At 39.7% G+C, this 20,799-nt stretch overlaps 1 protein-coding gene across 1 annotated transcript in view; it reads right to left on the reverse strand.

Moving 5' to 3' along the window:
* Positions 1-20,799, reverse strand: part of luzp2 (leucine zipper protein 2) — a 203,837-nt gene that overhangs the window by 43,578 nt on the left and 139,460 nt on the right. Inside the window, exons 4-5 of the mRNA XM_040127445.1 lie at positions 20,717-20,798; positions 15,113-15,175 (exon numbers count right to left, since the gene is read on the reverse strand). Of these exons, the coding sequence (XP_039983379.1) occupies positions 15,113-15,175; positions 20,717-20,798 (145 nt within the window). The remainder of the gene's footprint in view (positions 1-15,112; positions 15,176-20,716; position 20,799) is intronic.

Genomic DNA, 20,799 nt, shown 5'->3' on the forward strand with positions numbered 1-20,799 from the left:
AACTGTCAAATGACTAAAGCCATCAATCTTGAAGAGCATAAGGAAAATTTTGTCTTAACTTTTTAGCATCATAATCGTTGTTTTAGCCTTTAACATGAAATGTTGAGGGGCTGTGAATTTTGTTCCCTACTCAATGTAAAGCTGAATTTAAAAAAAAAAAGCAAGACTATAGGGTGAACTTCACTTGCTATTACAGCATGTATACTGCACAGAATAAAATAACTGACAGCAGGAAACAGTCCAAACTTTCTCATTACTTTGTTATTTATTTGTTATCAGTCCAGATACACCAGAGCATTATCATCATACGCTAGAATTTGTTTTGATGGAAATATTGTCCAAATCCTCATTTGACCTGACCGCACGCGTGTTTCTTTGTAGATATTGCTTTTCCGCATTGCTCATCAAATAGCTCTTGAGTCGTGGTGTCAGATGCTTGACAATGCTTAAGGCTATTCTAAGGAGAAGAGACAAGATGAACTCTATTGATCTTGAGAGGGAAATTGGGAAGGCCTGGCGTTTCAAATAAGAGCTGAAATATTTCATGTGAAGTAGCCTGAATTGCTATCAGCATAATAATAGAGCTGCAGCCCGTCTCTGCGCTAACGCACCCACCTGAACACTAATCTTTTCTGGTCATTTAATTCATTGTCATTTCTTATAATTGTTCGAGCTGAATCAAAAATGGCAGAACAAGCTGATAAATCAGATGGAAATGATGCAAGTGAAGCCTCTAATGCAGAGAGTGAATTATCTGAGAGATTAATTGGAGCATTGCAATTGTAAAATGTGAAGAATGCCTAGATAAGTTTGATATTACTTCAAACTGAATAAATCAAACCTTGATATATCGACGGGCCAAAAACATTGTCATTCACTCTGAATTGAAGTGTTAAAGTTGAACCAAAAGCATGTGATCTAAGTTTATTTTACTGTGCTATTTCCTCTACAGCTCCAATAGTTTTACTTACGACGGCTAGTCTGTGCACACTTAAAGTTACGCTCATGGCTGGTATAAATCAACATCAATTACTAAATCCTGAATTTCTCTCATTTAAGCTTTCGGAGTTGCAATAATGAAAATTTAACAGAAACAACACTGATATTAGATGATTCTGAAGACAGTGATGATGTTAGAAAATATTCAATGTCAGTGTTTTTTTTTTTTAGTTGCTTATTCCTAAAACACCTGACACCATGACACCATGATTACACCATAGTTAAGGTAAGGCAACTAGTTCAAGTGGTAGACTAGGTTAACCATTAATCATCAGGTTGGAAAATTGATTGAATTATCCTTGAGCAAGGCACTGAACCCTAAACTGCTCCCAATGTGTATGTGCAGGAAAAAAAAAAAATGTTTCTTTGGACGAAAGCATCTTCTTTCATGGTATCGGTTGGGCCTCTCTCTCAGTCCTAGTGTTTCTGCTGTTTTGCTCCCCTCCACTGTGTTTCGTGTTTGTCCCCCGTTTGTCTCTCTTTGTGTTTGTGTGACTGGCCGCAGTGATCCGGTTGCGTCTCCCGCCAGTCCACCTGCACACCCGCAACTCATCACCTCATCAACTCAACAAGCGCCCGCAGCACTTAATCCCTGGCTCTTCACTCCAGCCTTTGCCAGATCGTTCAGTTCACCGACGTGGTACTAACGTTAAGGCCAAACTCTAGTCGTGTTAGTTGCCTCGCTTCCTCTCTGCCTGATCTTGTTCTCGCCTGTGCCTTAGGTTCATCATCTCCCGCTGCTCCAGCCTGTTCGCCTTGCCCAAATCCTCGTCAGTCTGCTTGTCCAGTCGATCACCCAACTCCCTCTGCTTGCCCTGCTCTGCCGTCAGCCCTGGATCTGATTCCCAAACTCACTCCAGCCCGACTTTGCAGTAAATCTGCTTTTGAACTTTGGACCATCTTGTCTCGGCGTTCTGCTTTCGAGTCCAATTTGAACTTAACATTACATCTACTAAAGCTAGGCAGTTAAAGATTATTCCAGGTTCACGTCATATCAGAGTTACCCACTTTCCTGTTTGTAAATAGCGTTCACATCAACATCCAAGCTGTATTTCGGACTGGGAAAGTGTAAAAGGTAATTAAACATGAAATTTATCTGATATAGTGCTACGTTGAACAAGCAAGCAGTATTTTTAACCCACACGTTAAGACAGCTGAAATCTCCTGTGATGACTGAGAAGCAGCAGCACATCAAGACTGACAGCTGCCATCCTGAGTTGTCCAGTGAGGTGAACGCCCGCCGGTTTCAAGCATGGGAATCTTTCCCATCATTACCTTCCCTCCCACGTGACGTGAACACGACATTACTGAAACGGTTAAAAATAGCCAATGTTAATTTGTCTAAGACATGACACAAACTGTGGTCTGCAGGGTCAAAGCTGAACATTCAGTTCACCACATTTGCTGTACCGGCACTTAAAAATGGCATATGATGAATTTTTACACTGAATAGTCCAATATGAAGGAATTTTTTTAATACTCTGCCAAAACTGCCGAATGGCAATTCAGCATTTGGAGCCATTTAGGACGTTTAGGGACAACTGATTTATTGGTTTTGGCATTCATCTGGCTGTTTAAAACAATTCTTAGAAATCAATAATCTGTGGCTGTGACGATTGATTATGCTTATGGTGATAAAAATAATCCTCTGCCGTGTTACCGCGAGGAGCTTTTTTTTTTTTTTACTCTATTCCATTTAATTTGTTCCATTAAGAGAAAAGCTGATCATACCTTAATGGACAAAGGACAGCAACATCTAGGAGTGTGAAGTGAGGGATACGTTACAGTGGCCTTATACTAGTGTATTTAATGGTCCATTTTATACAGTAAGAAGATACAATACTTTCCATCTACTGAATAACAGTCTTATGTGCTTGCATACATGTCATGGAACATCACAAGGAAAGTAAACTAGGTTAATGTACTAAGCGAAGGAAATGGCTGCTTGAAGTCATTGTTCTAACACAGTGTTGGCAAGAGATGTGACGTGTTCTGTAGCTGTACTCATTATGTGAGTTATACTACATCTCATTGAGAGCGGAGATGTTTGTTTATGAGTTACACTGAAATAGTTGCAAGGAAAAAATAAAGAATAGAAGTCAAAACAATTCGCTTTATGTTGTCAAATATAATGGTACATTAGCAACTTGAATCTTAGCAACTTGACCTGTTCAGTATGATAGGTACTTATTTATTACATCACATTTGTACTTGTTGTGATTTCACTGTGTTGCAAGCACACTGTTTAAATAAACAATATGTAGGGACAAATGTCAGTAAACACAAGAGAAAAAAAAAAAAACTATACCAAACCCACTACAACCACATAAAAATATCATACTGTGGTATTTGAAGGCTTAGCTTCTACTTGAAAAAGTTGTTGACATAAAAGCATGATTTATAATCATTACAAGTAATTCAGAGTAATACACATACTTAGTGAATAATTCTTGTGTTCCATATCTGTCTTTGCCTGAATGAGGCATGCAAACATACTGTCACCTATTTAAACTTCTTAGCAAACAGTTGCTTATGTTACGGAGCAACACTCTCATTCATTTAGTCATACTTCTGTCCACCTTACGAAAACAAGTCCCATATTCACTTGCTTTTAGCTCTATTTTTGTTCTCTACCAGCCCCTGAAGGAAATACCTGGCTCTTTAGCTGCTAAATGCTCCAGTGAATGTTCGCCAGCCAGCCGGTAACTGTGTCTGCCTGCCGTTTGGTTCTGAGGAGGTGGGTGGTTTCTAGAGCCTTTCCACTGAAAACAGCTGCCCGAAAACAGTAAACTCATGGACCGGACGGCTATACAAACAGCTGGAACTAACTATGAAGCCCTGTAAAGCAAAGGAGAGCTGCAGATGAGGGTGATAATTCTCGGTAGGTTCATCACAACAAGTTACCTCTTTCACTTTGTCACATTTTTTCCGCCTTGTGTATTTCACTTCTTTACCTGGTCTCCTTGCACTTTCTTTTGAACAGATCTGGTACTTAGCACTTACTTCAAGGTTTCCTACTGTACTGGAGCTTTAGTGCTGTCCCTCGCTTGTCAGTCGCTTTGGATAAAAGCGTCTGCCAAATAGGTAAATGTGTATTTGATATTGGTTATCATGCAAATATTGATTATAGCCTCTTTAAGCTCTACACGCACCAGACTGCTACCTGACTACATCATGCAATTAAATAATTTAAGTTCACATGTATTATTAGTGTAGTGAATTTAGACAGGATAGACAAATGTCTGTTTGTATCAAATTAATAATGGAAATACCAATGATTAGCTCTGGATCTGCAAAGTAAGAGTTTGCCATGCTGATTACGTGGACAAGCCTCCGAATTTTCTTCATACTACCAAAGGTATTAAGAGCTTTAATGGAGGCCCAATAATTGTCAAACCAGGAGGGTAGGAAAGAAAGAAAACCATGCAAACTAATTCTCACAAGTAATATTATTTGGCGACCTCCATCTTCAGTGATGTTTTTCGGGCAAATCAGTGAAATTTTTACTTTACACATTACAGAGATAAAAGATTTGCACAGGCTTAGATAAATCTTGGTAGAGGGGAGCATGGCTAATATTTTATCAACCACATCTCCCCTGGAATATTAGTCCGGCCTGATTGGGGCTTCAGCCTGAGTACAAAAGAATGTGCAAACAAACCAGTGTGATAATTATCTATCACTTTTATCACTTCAAAAAGTTGTGTAAAGTGTAAAACTGAAAATGAACTTTTACTCAATGAGTTCCTGTAATTGGAATTTTAGCTTATTTTGTCAGTAATTGTGGTGACAAACTGACGAAGAGAGGACTCTTTTCTGAATTTATGCTCAAATGACTCAGGAAAGTAAGCATTTTTTTTCCCTTGCAGGTTTTTGTCTTACATCCACACTCATCACACAGTTTCTAGGTTGGGTAGTACTTAGTACTAACGTCAAGGTCTCCTACTGTCCTGGAGCTTTAGTGCTGTCCTTCACTTGTAAGTTGCTTTGGATAAAAGCGTCTGCCAAATGAGTAAAAGTAAATGCAAAGACCATTCCTTCCATAAGCACGTAGGTTAGAACAAGCGGGCAAAGTCTCACAATCTGCATGCCTGACCACCTGTTTATGTATTGCAATTCTCCCTTTTTGCAGCTTTTGAATCTGTCCTCTCATATGGGAGTATATAGTCCAGTCTCTGTTTTTTCTGGAGTTTCTGAAAATAAGAATATGCTCTTAATGATATATGTATTTATATGGGATTAGTGTCATCAGATTAATCTTATTTTCCAGTCAAATAAAAATAATTGAAATGCCACATTCTGATTAAAAATCAAATGTGAATATTTCGTATACCAGAATAATGATAAAGGAATACTGGCTCTCAAATAATCCCAACCACATACACACACACACACAAAATAAGCCTCTGTTTTTCTGTTTGAAACTGTTCTTTGACGTCTTGACATTGTCTCATGGTGTCAAGAAATTTTGAAATTCAATGTCCTGTGTAGCCACAGTGTTTGTTAAGACAGCCTCTAGCTACACTACGGTAGGAAAAAAAACATAAAAAGTAATTTTCTGAACATATCTAAGAAATATCTGCAGTCACAGCCTCCATCAGTCTTGAAGCACTTGGATGTATTTCTGTAAAAAAAAAAAATAGGCCATCCATTTTATAGTGTCACAGCTGAATACCACAGAAAACTGGTCACTTGCCTGGAAGCTGGGGGCCAGAAATCAATATCCATGGCAGGCTGTGAGGAATAAAGCAACGCTGCTAAGTGACAGCATGACAGCAGCCCTCTGAACACATGCGGCCTGTCTTTACCTCTCTCAAACACGTTTCTATGATTTGAGTTCAGCGCCAGAACCCATGAAGCCACACGGAGTAAAAATTTAGTGTTAAGAGCAAAACAATGCGGAGAGGGATACAAATGGATTCCCACTTGTAGAAGAAAGTCTAAGACTTATGCATTAATGTAGGAGTTGCCAGCAGGTGGCTGAGTTACCCAGACAGACATCCCACACACCGCAAATGAGGAAGTATGATTTTTCACTTCAAGTTAATGCAAGGCTCAGACAGAAGCATCTCCTCGATGGCGGGGGTAACTTTGTGGCTGATTTTTACTTCGCCTCCAGTGTGGAGATTGGGGTTGCTATGATTCAGAGTTTTCTAATGGACTCTAAAATGCAACAGTATATATAACTCTGGATCATCACAGCCCTCACTAAATCAGGCTGGATGGCAGCGTATTGGTTCAGTAAGAGTTCCTGACCATACATTTCGCTGAGCAGTGAATTGGTGAGTTGCAGGTCAAAAGATGACATCAAAGTTAAAGCTGGACTAAATTTGTTTGAAAGGCATAGGTCACAGGACGTCTCGGTTGCATCCGTTGAAACAGAAGTTTCAACAGCATTTTAATGGAAATAGTAATTTCAGTGCTGTTGAAACAACTGCTATACAGTGTGTAACCTACATGCAAGAATAAAAAGCCTTTTAACAGAATTTGGCCCAATGTTAAAATTCGGGCCAATCACTAGCTGTCGATTGGCCAGGTAGTCACCAAATCAGGAACGTTTCAAAGTTTCTTTGATCAGGCCTAGTACAACTGCATTTATTGTTAGTTACTGTAGCCCTAATGTATATTGTACAGCCGTACAAAAAGGAAGTAACACTTTCATCTAAGAAATGTGTAATGGCTTTCGGATATTTCAGGCTGTGAAGGTTTCTGTTCGCTGCTTGCTGCCATAGACAGAAACACAAAAAGCAGTTTGTTCCATTCTGATTGTCACATACTGAGCAAGGAAAACGAAGTGCAAAAGATAGAAAACTTGACCATGACCGTGTCCCAAGTGTTTTTATGTAGGGTACATTTTGGAGGGGGGGGCACTGCTAAATGTGGAGATATTTTGGACGTAACACGTAATTATAAATGGAGCATCCCTCGGCTGTGCACTACGACAATAGCTTAGAGACCTGTTTCTGTGATTTCTAATTTTGTTAGAAAATGGTTTGCTGTATTGGGTATTTCGCAAACGGTAACTGCAATTGCAATTTTTGCATTGTACAGCACTTTGGCAGCATTGGAAGAAAAATGCAGATTTAATACAAGCTGCCCCTGGCTCCCAGAAGGAACACACCCTCCTGTTAGTATGAGACACTGAACCGACACATTCTGTCTTCGGTTTTACCTGCCACTCCAGATTTCATTACAGACAAGCAGGGGAAGAATTACTGTACGTTCATGATCTGAATATTCTTTAAATAGCCTTTTTCTTCTCACAGACCCAGCTAGATTTGCTCCCTGTGTTTATGTACAACCTCACTGTCTACGGAAAACCTTATGTTGAGTCTACACACAGGGTTTTAGTAGGTCCCACCTATCTCCACACCACAGAACCTCAGAGATAGGCATCTGGATCTGTACACAGAATTCAGGGTGGGTGAGTTTCAATTGTTAACTTTACGTAAACATGTCGTCAAAATTTTCATAGCCTGAAAAGTTACCGTTATTGTTTGCGAATTGCGACAGCTGGTATCTGTCGCTGCAATTTCGCACACACAACATTCACGAAGGCTAACGCAGTGATATCTCATAACGTTAGTAATCTACTGTCACTAACGTTCAGTCTGTCAAAATATCACGTTGACTTTTTAATGAATATTTTCACGCTATTGGTCTGTCACCGTGTTAGTCAATTTAAACTTCTGCTTGCACATTGACTATATGGAGAGGGGTGTGTATATACGTGTGTGTGTGTGTTTGTTAGAACACTGTGTGTTCAGCAGTTTTCTACTTTTTGCTGTGTTATCGAATTTAGTATTGAGAATCATGGAATTCCAGTGGAGTTGGTGCCGACTACTAAATAGCCGGTATGGTGACATCCTTACACTTAACCCACAACAATTTGACTACAGTCGTGCCATTTGAGATCCACTGATCCAAATAAGACCACTACTCACCTTAGAAATACCTAGTATTTCCCTCAATTCATTAACTAGGAGAAATGTACCTTTTGTTTCTTCCAGAACTGATTTCCCGTACAGCCCTTATGCATTGCTGCAGGAGACAGTCACAGTGCTTCTCCGTTTGGAACAAGCTTCCTGTCAGGGAAGCAGACACTGACTCAGTATTTTAGCTTAAACTCAGGTCTCATTTATTTAATGCAACGTGCATTAAATAATAGTTCCATGTTTCCAACAACAGCATATTCCTCTCCTCTTTATCAACAGTAAAAGAGCAGTAAGACCAGTATTAACACCTCTCTTAAACGAAAGGGCTGTCGGTTGGTTGGTATAAATTAGCAAACCATTACGTAAATTTATTTACTCCTTAATATGTTTTTGATACTAATGGAGAAGGGAAGATGGATCCACAGTCTGGGAGCCCACCAGCTCACCCCGAGCCCCGTTCCACTGAACGCTATGTTGTCCAATGAAATGAAGTGTGTGTGTGTGTTTGTGTTTTCTATGGCGAAATCCTGGTTTCAATCATAAGCTTTCCAGGTTTCTCCCCTGATCTCAGTGGAGGGAGAATCAATGCTGCATGCGGAGAGAGCCGAGATCAGAGTTGTTTTGGTGCTGGAAATGGTGTGAAACGAGCATGATGTCATAAAATGAAAGAACAATTTGCTTTCTGCATGAAAAGTGAGCGAAAGTAGAAAAGGATTATGTCAAAGAGAAATAGTAAGGAACAGGTCTGACACTGAACCAGCAGCGTGGATAGGTTATATTCACATCTGCCCTTAAGTTTCACTGCCCGGGTTTGATTTTTGATACATCCTCATACTTGGCTGAACTCTAATCAAGGCTTTATTTGCTTAATCAAAGCCTCATTCATCTGACTTATCTCTGGGACACAGGCAACTCTAAATCCTGAATAGGCGTTGATTGTGTGATGGTCTTACCATCAACTTTTATAAATGTCTTCCAATGTTGCTGATTGCTCATATGTTGCTGTTGTTGTTGGGTTGGACTTGGTGAAGCTGCTCTTTTATGTTTTCAGTTCAGGTTGTTAAGGGCACCGCTGGATCAAACCTACAGTTTATGGCTGTGAGATTCTTTTGTTGCTCTTATACTGTGTGCCATTTTTGCATATTGCCATAGCAACCTAAGACACATGGATATGTTGTCCCGACTTTATTTGCATCTAAATGAGACGCCCATACCATCCCAGTGTCTGTACTTCAGTGAGAAAAGTCACAGTAAACTTCATGAAGTTATGGGGAAGGAAATGCAACACTAAATAAGATTTCCTGTACCTTTAGCTTGACCGTTAGCTCCCCTTTCAAACAGGAGATAACAACATGTCATATTCCTTATCCAACTCACAGTGGGGGAATAAAGTGATCATTCACTTTGCATCGACATCGTATAATTTGTTTTCGGAGTTCACGTTCAGTTCACAGTAATTTTATGTGCATGCACTATACTCACAGCTCTCTGCATCAGTTAGAGCTACACAGATTTGTTACCATGTGCTTTCACTACCCATATAGGGACATTTTTCTAGCTTACATGTTAAAAAAAAAATTTAAATAAAATAAAATCATACATGGAACATACTGTGGACAGTTTAGGCATGTAGCTAGAATTCCTTGCCTTACAATAAGCGCTCTGGGGGGGTCAAGAAATTATTGACAGAAAAATATACATTTTTGCCGCACAACATTTATTTGTTTAGAGTTTGCCCGACTTTTTCATTTTTCTTGTGAATTACTGGTTAATTTTAAATCCTAATGCCTCTAAACAATATTACTCTGTGGCTAACTCGTCACAATTTCTAGACACGTGCAACCTGCAACCAGGGGCCTAAATGGACATTGCTTTGTTTTAAGGGGTCACAAACTAAAAAAAACTGGGAACCACTGCTGTATACCGTCCTAGAGTTTGCTAGATGAAACCATAAAGTCTGTACTAACTCAAAATCCCGATTGTGGTAATTGTGTACTGTCGTATCATTTTACCGTCGCTCTCTCTGGACGTCGAGTCCACCGTCGCTCTTGCATATCAAGTCGGGCCTGCTGTCTCCAGCATGTGACTGCAATCAATCAGACTGTACGTCGCCTGTCTGAAAAATGACATCGCACGCCATCATCCGTCTCACCCCATTTCGCTTACACCTTCATTTTTTCTCAGAACACTTCTTTTGCTCTAAATACATGTCAGTGATCATGTGTATGAAATTAGCTGTCCTCAAGTCTTGATGGCATTAACAAGCTTTTTGTGTTAAGGCAGTGGCTATTCAGTTGTTGAGTAATGTTTTGGCGGAGGGGCGAGTAAGCCATTTATTCTCCGAGGCAATAATACCATGCAGCTTAGTGTGTCTTGTGTAGAAATAGAAAAAAAAGGGTAATTATTTTCAAACTTAGTTTTTTCATGAGGCAGAATTCAGGCATTTACTACCCAGATATTAAGAAAACCCACAGACGGAAGGCTACATGAGATTTACAGTGCATGAATAATTTCTTATGCAAACTAAGAGAACACATTACCTTTGGCGACATATCTTTGAATATGCTTTTTCTTTACTTGTTTTATCTGTGCTGCTGTGCTTTGTTACCATTCGAATCCCTTTTAATCACAATAAAACTGAAGTGACTTGACTTAAAAGTATTTTTCCTGTTATTAAAATCAGTTGTAACATGTTTTTAATGTTTTCCTTTTATTGCTTCCTGAAGATCATGAACGAGTGAGCTTATGGTATCAATTCTTAAAAAAAAAGCACATAACCCTTGATTAACTCCAGTGGTTTCATCGGCTTTGTCTTTGTCCTGATCAACGAACATAATGACGTAGTGTCCATTTTCTGCCTGCCCTCAGTTTTATGTCACTTTTTTCCACTCAGACTATCACGCAGAGATCCAATAAATTCCCCAATGCATTATTTTTTTTTTTTTGCCATTTAGCCGGTGAAATTACAGCAGGAGGAAATGAAAGGAAGAAGACAATGATTGGAAGCCATTTTAGACTAAAGAACATCAGCATCAGCAGCAAGGAGCTGAGTATGTGACAAAGCTGTCTCTTGCAACGCTCTATGAGAACCTGATGAATCCCAGCAGGATCCAAGTCGTCTGTAAGTCATTCTCCCTCAAAATACTCATAATAAGCCTTGAAAGCAAATCATTGATAATAACCTCACAGTGAACTGCCGCAGTAAAGCTTCCCCGCTGACATCGCAACACCATTCAAAGTGATGTGCAACATAAAGACACATTTTGAAAACTAATGCTGCTGTAAACAAAGCATATGGTTAGCTTCACAGTCGTTCCCTCCATCGCCATCGGGAAGCTGTATACGCTTCACAAGGCTGCAGAATCACAATTCTGAAAAATGGTATTATATCACATTGCCACAAAATATTCACTCAACTGCCAGTTGATAAAAATCTGGCTAAAATCTAATATAATAGTCCTGCAATAAATCCTCCTTCATGGAGGTTATAATGTTCAGTTTTTGTTCAGACAGTTCTGGAGAGGTGCTGGTCCAAGGTTTTTTTTTTAATAAGTTACACTAAGAGGGGTTAATAATATTCATTCCACCCTCACTGATTTAAATGGGGCGGACAAACTTTGAAGACACTTTTCAGTATAGCTCAATACAGTTCAACAGCACCACAAACTGCAGCCAACATGGCCTATAATAATAGGCACGTAGTGATGTAACTTTTTGTTTGAGCTGCTTGCAAGAAGCGCACTGTAATCTTGACCTGGAACGTGACGGGGCACATAATTCGTGCTCATAATACTGTCTGCAAAACACTGATGTGATATTCACAGCTATGAGATTTAGTTCTGGTGGAAACAGTTTTGTTGGTTTTGGCTTTGTAAAGCTGCACAAGGTTTTCCTTTATGGGGTAACCAATGAATGATTAAAATGGTAAATGATTGGTATAGTACTGTGTAGAAACACAGAGCTTAATGCACAGTTACTTCTACCACCAGAAGGTGGTGTTCAATCATATGTGAAGTCATTATGTGAGGATTTCATCAGACTAGGAAAATTGAGGGCGTACCGTACGACCGAGGAGAGGGGACTCAAAAGTGTTTAATGCTTAGACACTTTTGACCTTTGGGTTTCTGCACACAAGAAATTTTCTGTAACTCACACAAGTGTAATAGATGCAGGGAAATGTTTCTCATGATTCCCTGCATGTAGCCGCGACTTAAATGTCAGAGCGGCACAGATGTCAGAGAAGTTCGCAGACTTCTACTGACCCCAAACGACCCCGTCTCTGTGTGATTAAAAAAGTCCTCAAACCTAGAGAGGCCTTTTTTTCCAACATATGTAGATCTGGAAGAGAAAAAGACATTCCCCAAAATGTCAGCAGTGAAGTAGTCATACGGTAGGAGGGCAATGGGTTTATAAAAGGAGTTTTCCGGTTGTACTCCTCCTCTTTGCCTTGTCCTCCTGCCTGCAAGGTAAATCTCAGTATCTAATCTCAGTGCTGCTTCATTTGGTGTGCAACAGCATTTGCGTGGCAGTGCTACCAAACACTACAGCTCATTTCTTTGAGTCTCTTCAATTACAGTTCAGTTAACTCTAATCCAGGTCAATTTGTTGGCAACGCTGTTAGCCAGCTCTTTGTTTTGGCCAGATAAGTGTGTACATCGATGAGTGGTTCCCGTTAATGAGGTTTAGCAGGAGGCCTGGTATCATAACATAGAAAAACATGGAACCACACAGAAAACTGCACTGCATGTGATAACCATTAGAGGAAAGATCATTTTCATGCCTCCCTGTCAGTATCTTGGTACCTATTCTATTTCCAAATCAAGATGTTGTTTAAGAGTAAAGGAATCCGTAATTGTTCATTACAAAGTCAAGTCGTGGCCTCCTTTATGGGTAATTTAGGCAGTTAAACTGATCAGCTGCACAGTATTGCCAACATGTGCAACCTCCGGCTGTGAAAATCACTTGATTGAGTCCCTAGATTTACCTCTGACTACCACGTACAGAGTTAAGCATTCAAGAACAAATTCAATATATAACATTAACACACATTCAAATTTAACCTCTACCTGAGATATTACTTTTAAATGCAGTAATTAATTAAGAATATTACAAATATGTTTTAAGGTTGTTCTACTTATCCATCTCTTCAGTGTCCTTCCACTATGACCCCCATTGATGCCACGACATGGCACTATCATGTAGATTCGCCGTCCATTCAGCAACATTACAAGTAGAAATCAAGGTGGTACATTTGTTTCTAGATTCTGTTTACTATATCGCTGAAATTTCACAAACCGCTTTGTGTTTGGCACTTGCTCCTTTTATACAGCTGGTTAGGAATCAAGGTCAGGGGAGCAAGGAGTACGTTCTCAGACAGAAAAACATTAGAGAACCCCGTCAACCCCTAAAATTCTGTGTGTTGACCAAGCGGTAGAGTTTAATCAGCTGGTTAAAGTGACCTTTGAGCGCTGAGGACCTACGTTTGGCTGCAAGAAGGTGTGGGTCTAACTATTTTACGCCTTTACACAACTACATAAAGTTGGCCAACTTTTGAAGTTTTTTTATTTTTTATTTTTTTCACAAGAAGAACAAGGAGTGCTGCAACCGATGGTCTGGCCCCCACAGAGCCCTGATCTCAACAGTAAACTGATGCCATTATGTCATTGTTTGGTGCTTCATTCGAGGCACTTGATCATGTTACCAAAGCAGAGTTTAGTCAAGATCGGTCGCAAATTAATTTGAACATCTAGCGAAAATCAGGTTTCTCGCTGCAACGGTGAGCAACATGGCGAGGTATTTTTCAGTGTCTCTTCATCGCCTCTTCTCATGATCTTGGGCTGTAATTGAATTACCTGCCTGCAGTTCAGAACACAAAAAATGCATCCACCGTGTACGTGGTGTGCCACTGTAGAGCATTATGAGCCTCCTGTACACAACCCCTTTTTTATAATGTAACTATAAACAGAAAATCTGCTATGCTCGTTTGTTTAATACACAAGGTGCTGTGTGTTCTTGTAAGAAAGTTCATAAAGCAATTTATGTTATGACAAATATTGCTTTATAGCTAATTATAACTGCATTATAAGTTGTTTTTTTTATCATGTCATGAAGATACCAGATGTCCAGTAAACCACTTATCCGCTGAACAAATGCAGTCAAAATCAGCTGACATTTGTTTTTGCATATCCAGTGAGAATGGAGTTAATCAATCTGAGTCAAATATGGTTGAAAACATGTCTCATGTCTTTCAGAAGCAGGCTTTGTCCATGTTTACATGTTGACCCGTCTAAAAGGTCTTCCATATCTATAAAATTCAGTAAAATCACTTAACTGGCCGGCACTGCAGATGTTTCGCTTGGGACACTTTCTGCCTCCTTTTTCATGTCACATAGCTGACAGACAAACCAAAGGTAACAATGGAAAAATCCAACTTTAAATGACTAGACACCTTTAATGACAGCTGTCGCCGATGTAGCTATGTTACATTTAATGGGCCCGCATTTTTTTTGATGTTTTTCGTCGGTGTATTTTTATTCCGATAACACATAACAATCCAAACAATGGATAATGCGGTGTCACATATTGTCTGTACAGATACAATGGTATTTGCCAGGAGACCTTTTTTTGTTTTCCCACCAGCTGTCTAAGGCATCAGCGGCAAATGTCAGATTTTGATGTCAGCCCCTCAGAATCAAAGAGATGAAAAACTTCTTTTTAGACGAACTATTTTGCACTGATGTTCAACAATCATGCAGCGAGAAATCCACTGCAGAAGAGGCAGTAGAAGAGAGAGCAGCTTCTCAGCCAACACAAGCCACAGCAGTCACGATCACAACCATGATCAAAGACACACTCCAGTGATTACAAAGTACTTAGTAAAACAGACAAATTCATGCCAGCGTATGTCCACCTTTGATTGAAAGCAACAAACTCCCCCCCCCGAGTCTGTGCGGATTGTCGGAAGACATTCGGCAAACGCAGGAAATCATTAAATGAAATGGAAGTAGACAAGGCAGGGAAAATGGGCGCCTGATCAGTAAATTACAGTAAAGTCTTCCTTTATGAGTACATATATACCTCGTGAAAGCATAAACAAAGAATTACTGGGGCTGAATACCGGATTGTTTTGTGTAGTGTAGTGACTCAAACCAGCCTTAAATGATACTTTGATGACTCACCTCTTGCTGTAGATCCTTGATGATTTTGGTTTTTTTCTCCATCTCCACTTTAAGAAATTTGATCTGGGTGCAGAAAGGACAAAAAGAAAGATAATGACAATGAACTTCCAGATTCACTGTGTTTTTTGTTTTTTTACATTCAGTGAACATGTTTAATGATGGTTATGGATGTTGAGTATGCCCATTTAAGCAGTGTACATGAAACTAAATGCATTGAATGAGGGCAATTATGACAATTAACAAAAGGCAGTGCCACTATCTGATTCACTGTCCTCCATTGCTAAAAGAGAAGACTGGTGGTCTGTCTCTCAAAACTGTCCGACTTCCCCAGCCTGCCAGTGGCTCGCAGACCCCAGCCCATTTGATACGACTGAACACGTAAATCGCTTAAAAAAAAATTGGTCACAAATATATGCATAAATTAAAAAACAAAAAGTTAAATAATTTTTGTAAAACATCTGGTCGGTGTCGTTTCTAGCAATTATTATTCAAACAGGAGTATACTGTGCATTGTTTTATATTTAAGGGTATTACCATAAGCACATGTCATGCCTCATAAACCGACAGAAGCAACAAAAGCGTTCCCATTCCCAGAATGTTTTTCGTCTTTGGAGGTGAAATTCAAAGCCACTTTCCCCACTTTCCCCACCCGAGGGAACCGTAAACTAGATCGCACCAGTTGACTCACATCCCCAAGCAGGGCATGATAACGTCAAAAGTCAAGTTCATTCACCGTCACTGCCCCCGAGAATAGTAAAAAAAAAAATATATATATATAGAAACATAGAAAAACAGAAAGAATGAATGTTCTGGTGCAGCATTTACAGTAGTTTGCTAATTAATGTCATTGAATGAAAAGGAAAATTAAAGCAGCCTCTATGCATTGGCATTTTTTTGTACTGAATGCTTGTGCAAGTAGCAAAACCAGCGTTTGCAGTTGATTTATTGTCTTTAATTTAACCGGCAGTGTTGGTAAGTTTCCATTCAGGCAGTATATTGAGGCTCCCACCATAAATTAACACTGTTCCTTACAAACTGACAGTGGCACAGAGGCCCTTTGCAGTAGTGAAATTTTAAAACACATTTCTTCACTTTTCAGCTGGCCACCCATCAAGGCTTGAAGACTTTTTAACTCTGATAAAAAACCGCTGTCACATCTTGTATTTCTCTCGTGTCTTACAAAGTTAGTTTAGCATAACAAGTATCCAGAAATGTTTCATCGGAGACTCTCTGATTGCGGCACATACAATATGCTGAGGCATTTATTCCTGCCTTTTTTCTACTGTGTGCCTGATTCAATAGCCCATATGCTTATCATGTCAGAGTGATATCTTTGTCTATTACAATCCCTTTATCGTGAGCTCAGCATGTCTTGCTTATGCAGGCCTGTATCTTGTGTATAGCAGCCAGACAGAGGTCCAAACACCAACTGCAGATGGCAAACTGCTGCCAAGGGCTGCCCGTATATCTAAAAGAACGAATTCTGTGTGTCAGAGCAAAGGAGAAAGAGAAAAGGTTTTCGTCTTTCTCCCCGTATTTCAATGTGGTGTGTCCTTGAGAGAGGTCATCAAGATAGTCCGGATGACAAAGCGGAAAAGATTCACGGGGCTGGTGACCTCATACCAGGTATGCATCCCAGGGAACAATAAACTAAGCCTCACCAGTTGACTCACATCCCCAAGCAGGGCATGATAACATCAAGGTACATGTCTGAGCCTTTCAGTCACCGTCACAGCCCCCGGGAAGAGTTAAAAAAAAAAAAAAAACAGAAAAAACACAACTTGGTGCAGCATCCAGGTTTTTAGTTAAAAGGAATAAAATAGAGGGGAAACATTATAGCACCTGCTTTAGATTAGCAGTTCAGTTTGCTGAAAGAAACTACTGTTTTTATTGTTCAATGTATGTTTGAGCTACAAAAATCAGTTCTAGTTCTACATGGATTTTGAAATGTAAAGAATGAAAGTGAGTAGGAAAAATGGACCGGGACTACTCCAGTTGGACTGTTGAGCTGGACCAAATGAAACAATTTTGCCTAATGTTTCCTGGGATATGAATAATTTAGTGGTGAAATTATTTGTCGATTAATTGATTAGTTAAATGTATCAAGAACAGTTTTAATAACTGACTAAAAATTTAAGATATTTTTCAAATTAAAAAAAAAACAACTGTCAACAGCCATGCAAGTAGCTCTGCAAATCCAAAAATCCACATGCTCACGGTGACAGTGCTAACATGCTTACGGTTAGCAGGTTATGTTTACCGTGTTCACCATCTTAATTTAGCAGGTTGGCCTGCTAACATTCGCTGAGTAGCACTAAACACAAAGAACAGCAGAGGCTGATGGGATTTTTATTCGTTTTGCAGGTAGCTGTTCATAAACCGGAGCATTGGACAAATTAAAAGTTTGACCCCGATGATGGTGCTGTATGAAAAGTTAGGCAATAACCAAAGTTATTACAAATCATCCTGAGTGGGACATGAATGCGTGTGTGTCAGATGTCATGGCGATCCGTCCAGTGCTTGTGGAGCTATTTCAGTCTAGACCAAAGTGGTGGACCAACAGACTGACCGGCAGTATGCCATCATCTGTAGTGCCACGCTGCTAGCGTGGCTAAAAATGCCAAGCATTCATCACTGTTGCTTTTTTCTGCATGTCTTTGTAATTTGAGTATATTTTTTCATTTTTGGTCGGACAAAATAAGCTATATGAAGATGTCAACGACAGATTTTAAACATAATAATAAGAGAAAATAATCGTCTGGATAAAAAGTAATAACAACAATCATCAGTTGCAGACCTAAAATCATGTTGCATAATTTGGGAGGATTCTTAACAACACAGAGAAAGTCGGAGGTACTTCTCTTACAAAAAAAATTAAATATTTACTTCAGCTTCTTATGTGCAGAAAACACCAAATGCACTCTCAGACCAAAACATTCCTCACGCAGAAGTCTGCAGTGAGATAGAGACTGGTTTTAATCTCATTGCCCGTAACTCAGTACCATCAGTATATACACTGTTTCTACTTTTCTCATCTTCTCAACCATGTGTGCATTTGGTGATCTCTGCACATCAGAAGCTGAAGTAAATATTTTCATTTTTGTGAGCAAGGTGCGTCTAACATCCTTAATGCATATTCTCTGGGGGATTTTTTTTATTTTTTATTTTTTTTATTAAAGCCCTGTTCTCCCAACTGAATTTCACGTGGTCACAGGGGTTCTAAACCTGATACAGTATTTACTGTTCTTTTGAACATGTGTGGCATTTGCATGCTGCAGAAGTGTTCTTTTTAATCTTGAATCTCAGCAGTTGTTATAAATACCATTTAACAGAAGATACTGTAAATGTCAAACTCAAACCATAAAACCCAGCAACCGGGATTTGTCACTGGTCCAAGGAAAATGGCAAGAATGTCACTTGAAATGTTACTGTTACTATCGTTTATCTCACAGGGCGCAGACGACTCGATTGTTGATCGTAATGTCACAGTTCACATTAAAACTCGTGACTGCGCATAAGAAGCCGGGACTATTACAGGACAAGCTTTTCATTAGCATATACTGAAAATCCCAGCAGCAATCGAGGGCTACTGTATAGCTGTCGGTGCACGCTTCAGTCAGACACGCGTCATGCTGATTTGTAGATAAGGAGTTTGGGGGACAGAACGAGAGGGGGTCTCACTGAATAGTATGAGGATACAAATGTAGGACAATACAGTATGACAGAGCACATGAATGTGCGCCATGGACTCCGTGGACTAGCTACAATGTATTTTAAAGGAGTTCACGTTTATACCAGCAAAGGTATAGAAACTATAAAAAAAATATAGAAACTAAATATAGGCTGATTACTAGGGATGTCTCCATCACCTCTTTTGGCCCTGATCCCGATCAGAATCCTTTAGTATTGAGTATCTGCTGAAAGAGAGTCCAACCCGATGCTTATATTTAGGTTAATTAAATGTTTATTAAATAGCCTATGTATCTGACACATTAAGATAACACATCCGTAAACAACTTAATCTCACACACCTTATTTTTTTATGACCTTCTTCATCCAAACACGGAAGGTCATGGTTCAAAAATGTAAAGTTTATAAGCTTAAATTATTAATATTATATGAATGCCATATATAGAGTTGAAGAGTGGGGAGAATGCCAGCCCTGACAGTGATCTGATAGAAAGCAGACGTCTCACTCTGTTGGAACTGTTGGAACTGAAAAAACACTCAGTTCACTCCTGTTGTCACAGTGATGTTAGAGAGCGGAGGTTCTTTGCTCATAAACTATCTTTGACAAGTACTGAGTGCAAAGTGCAGTGACCACACAAACCGACAACAGACAAGTTTGACTTGGGCCCGTCATCAAGCTACTCGCAGAATTTACATTAACTAGCGACAGCTGATATGACGTACCGCTTGGCTAACCCGGATATTATTACCCTACCACTAACCAATCATCACTCTTCATGCCTAAACCTAACCAACCGAAGCAACGACGACAATGAGTAATAGCCAACCAGAGGCAGGGTATGGGCGGGTCTTAGCCATATACCCATTCATACATTCCAAATTGCGATGGAGTCGTATTTACCCATGTTTAAATTTATACTGTTTTTCGTGAACTAGTCATACACACTTTGCGACATAACTTCAAATACCTTGGTTAAGTCCTTAGAGCATGTGCAGAGTATCATCTGCATACATAACTATTTTGTGTGTAAAACAAAGGGTTTAGTTTTATAAATCATTACATTTGAAATGACTGGAGTTGAAATGACTGGAGTCGCAGATTAAAAGTAAAAAATAAATCAGCAACTATTTCAATAATCAAGAACTATTTCAATAATTCATTAGTCATTAAGTAAAAAAGCCAAAGCTCCTTAGATGTGAAGATTTGCTGCTTTTCCTTATCTTATATGATAGTAAACTTAATATGTTGTGGTTTTGGACTGTTGGTCCAACAAAATAAGCAATTTCAGTACATCACCCTGGGGGGACATGAATGCGTGTGTGTCAGATGTCATGGCGATCCATCCAGTGCTTGTGGAGCTATTTCAGTCCAGACCAAAGTGGTGGACCAACAGACTGACCGGCAGTATGCCATCATCTGTAGTGCCACGCTGCTAGCGTGGCTAAAAATGCCAAGCATTCATCACTGTTGCTTTTTTCTGACTGTCTTTTTTCTGCATTTCCCTGGGCTCAGGGAAATGGTGATGGTCATTTTTCACTGAGGTTATGTAGATCAAGCGATTGATTGAACTGGCCACACAGTGTCTAAGATACCTGTATATGGAATTTAATTGGAAGCAAAGTGACAGTCTTTTGGCCAGCAGAGATGCAGAGATGGATGGATAGATGGATAGATAAGTACATGCTCTTAGGTTGTAATGCCTTTGTCCAATCTTATTATTTTTTGTGTGGGGGTTGGGAGGACACAAAGGATTTCCTTCTGTATTTCTAAGAGTTTCAATTAGGTGGTGAGGCAAGGAGTCGAGAGAGCCGGCTGTGGCGTAATGAACGTGGATCACTGAGGGGTCTGTGTGACAGGTGACGGGGCTGGTTAGAGCAGACCGGATGTTGATGGTGAGGTCAGGTCTGTCTTACCGTGGCCTGCTGCTTCTCTGCTCTCTCATTTGCCTCATCCAGCTGCTTCTGCAAGGCGGCCTGGAGGGACTTCATCTCCTCTC

The sequence above is a fragment of the Xiphias gladius genome, chromosome 1 (assembly GCF_016859285.1).
Source record: "Xiphias gladius isolate SHS-SW01 ecotype Sanya breed wild chromosome 1, ASM1685928v1, whole genome shotgun sequence".
NCBI lineage: Eukaryota > Metazoa > Chordata > Actinopteri > Istiophoriformes > Xiphiidae > Xiphias > Xiphias gladius.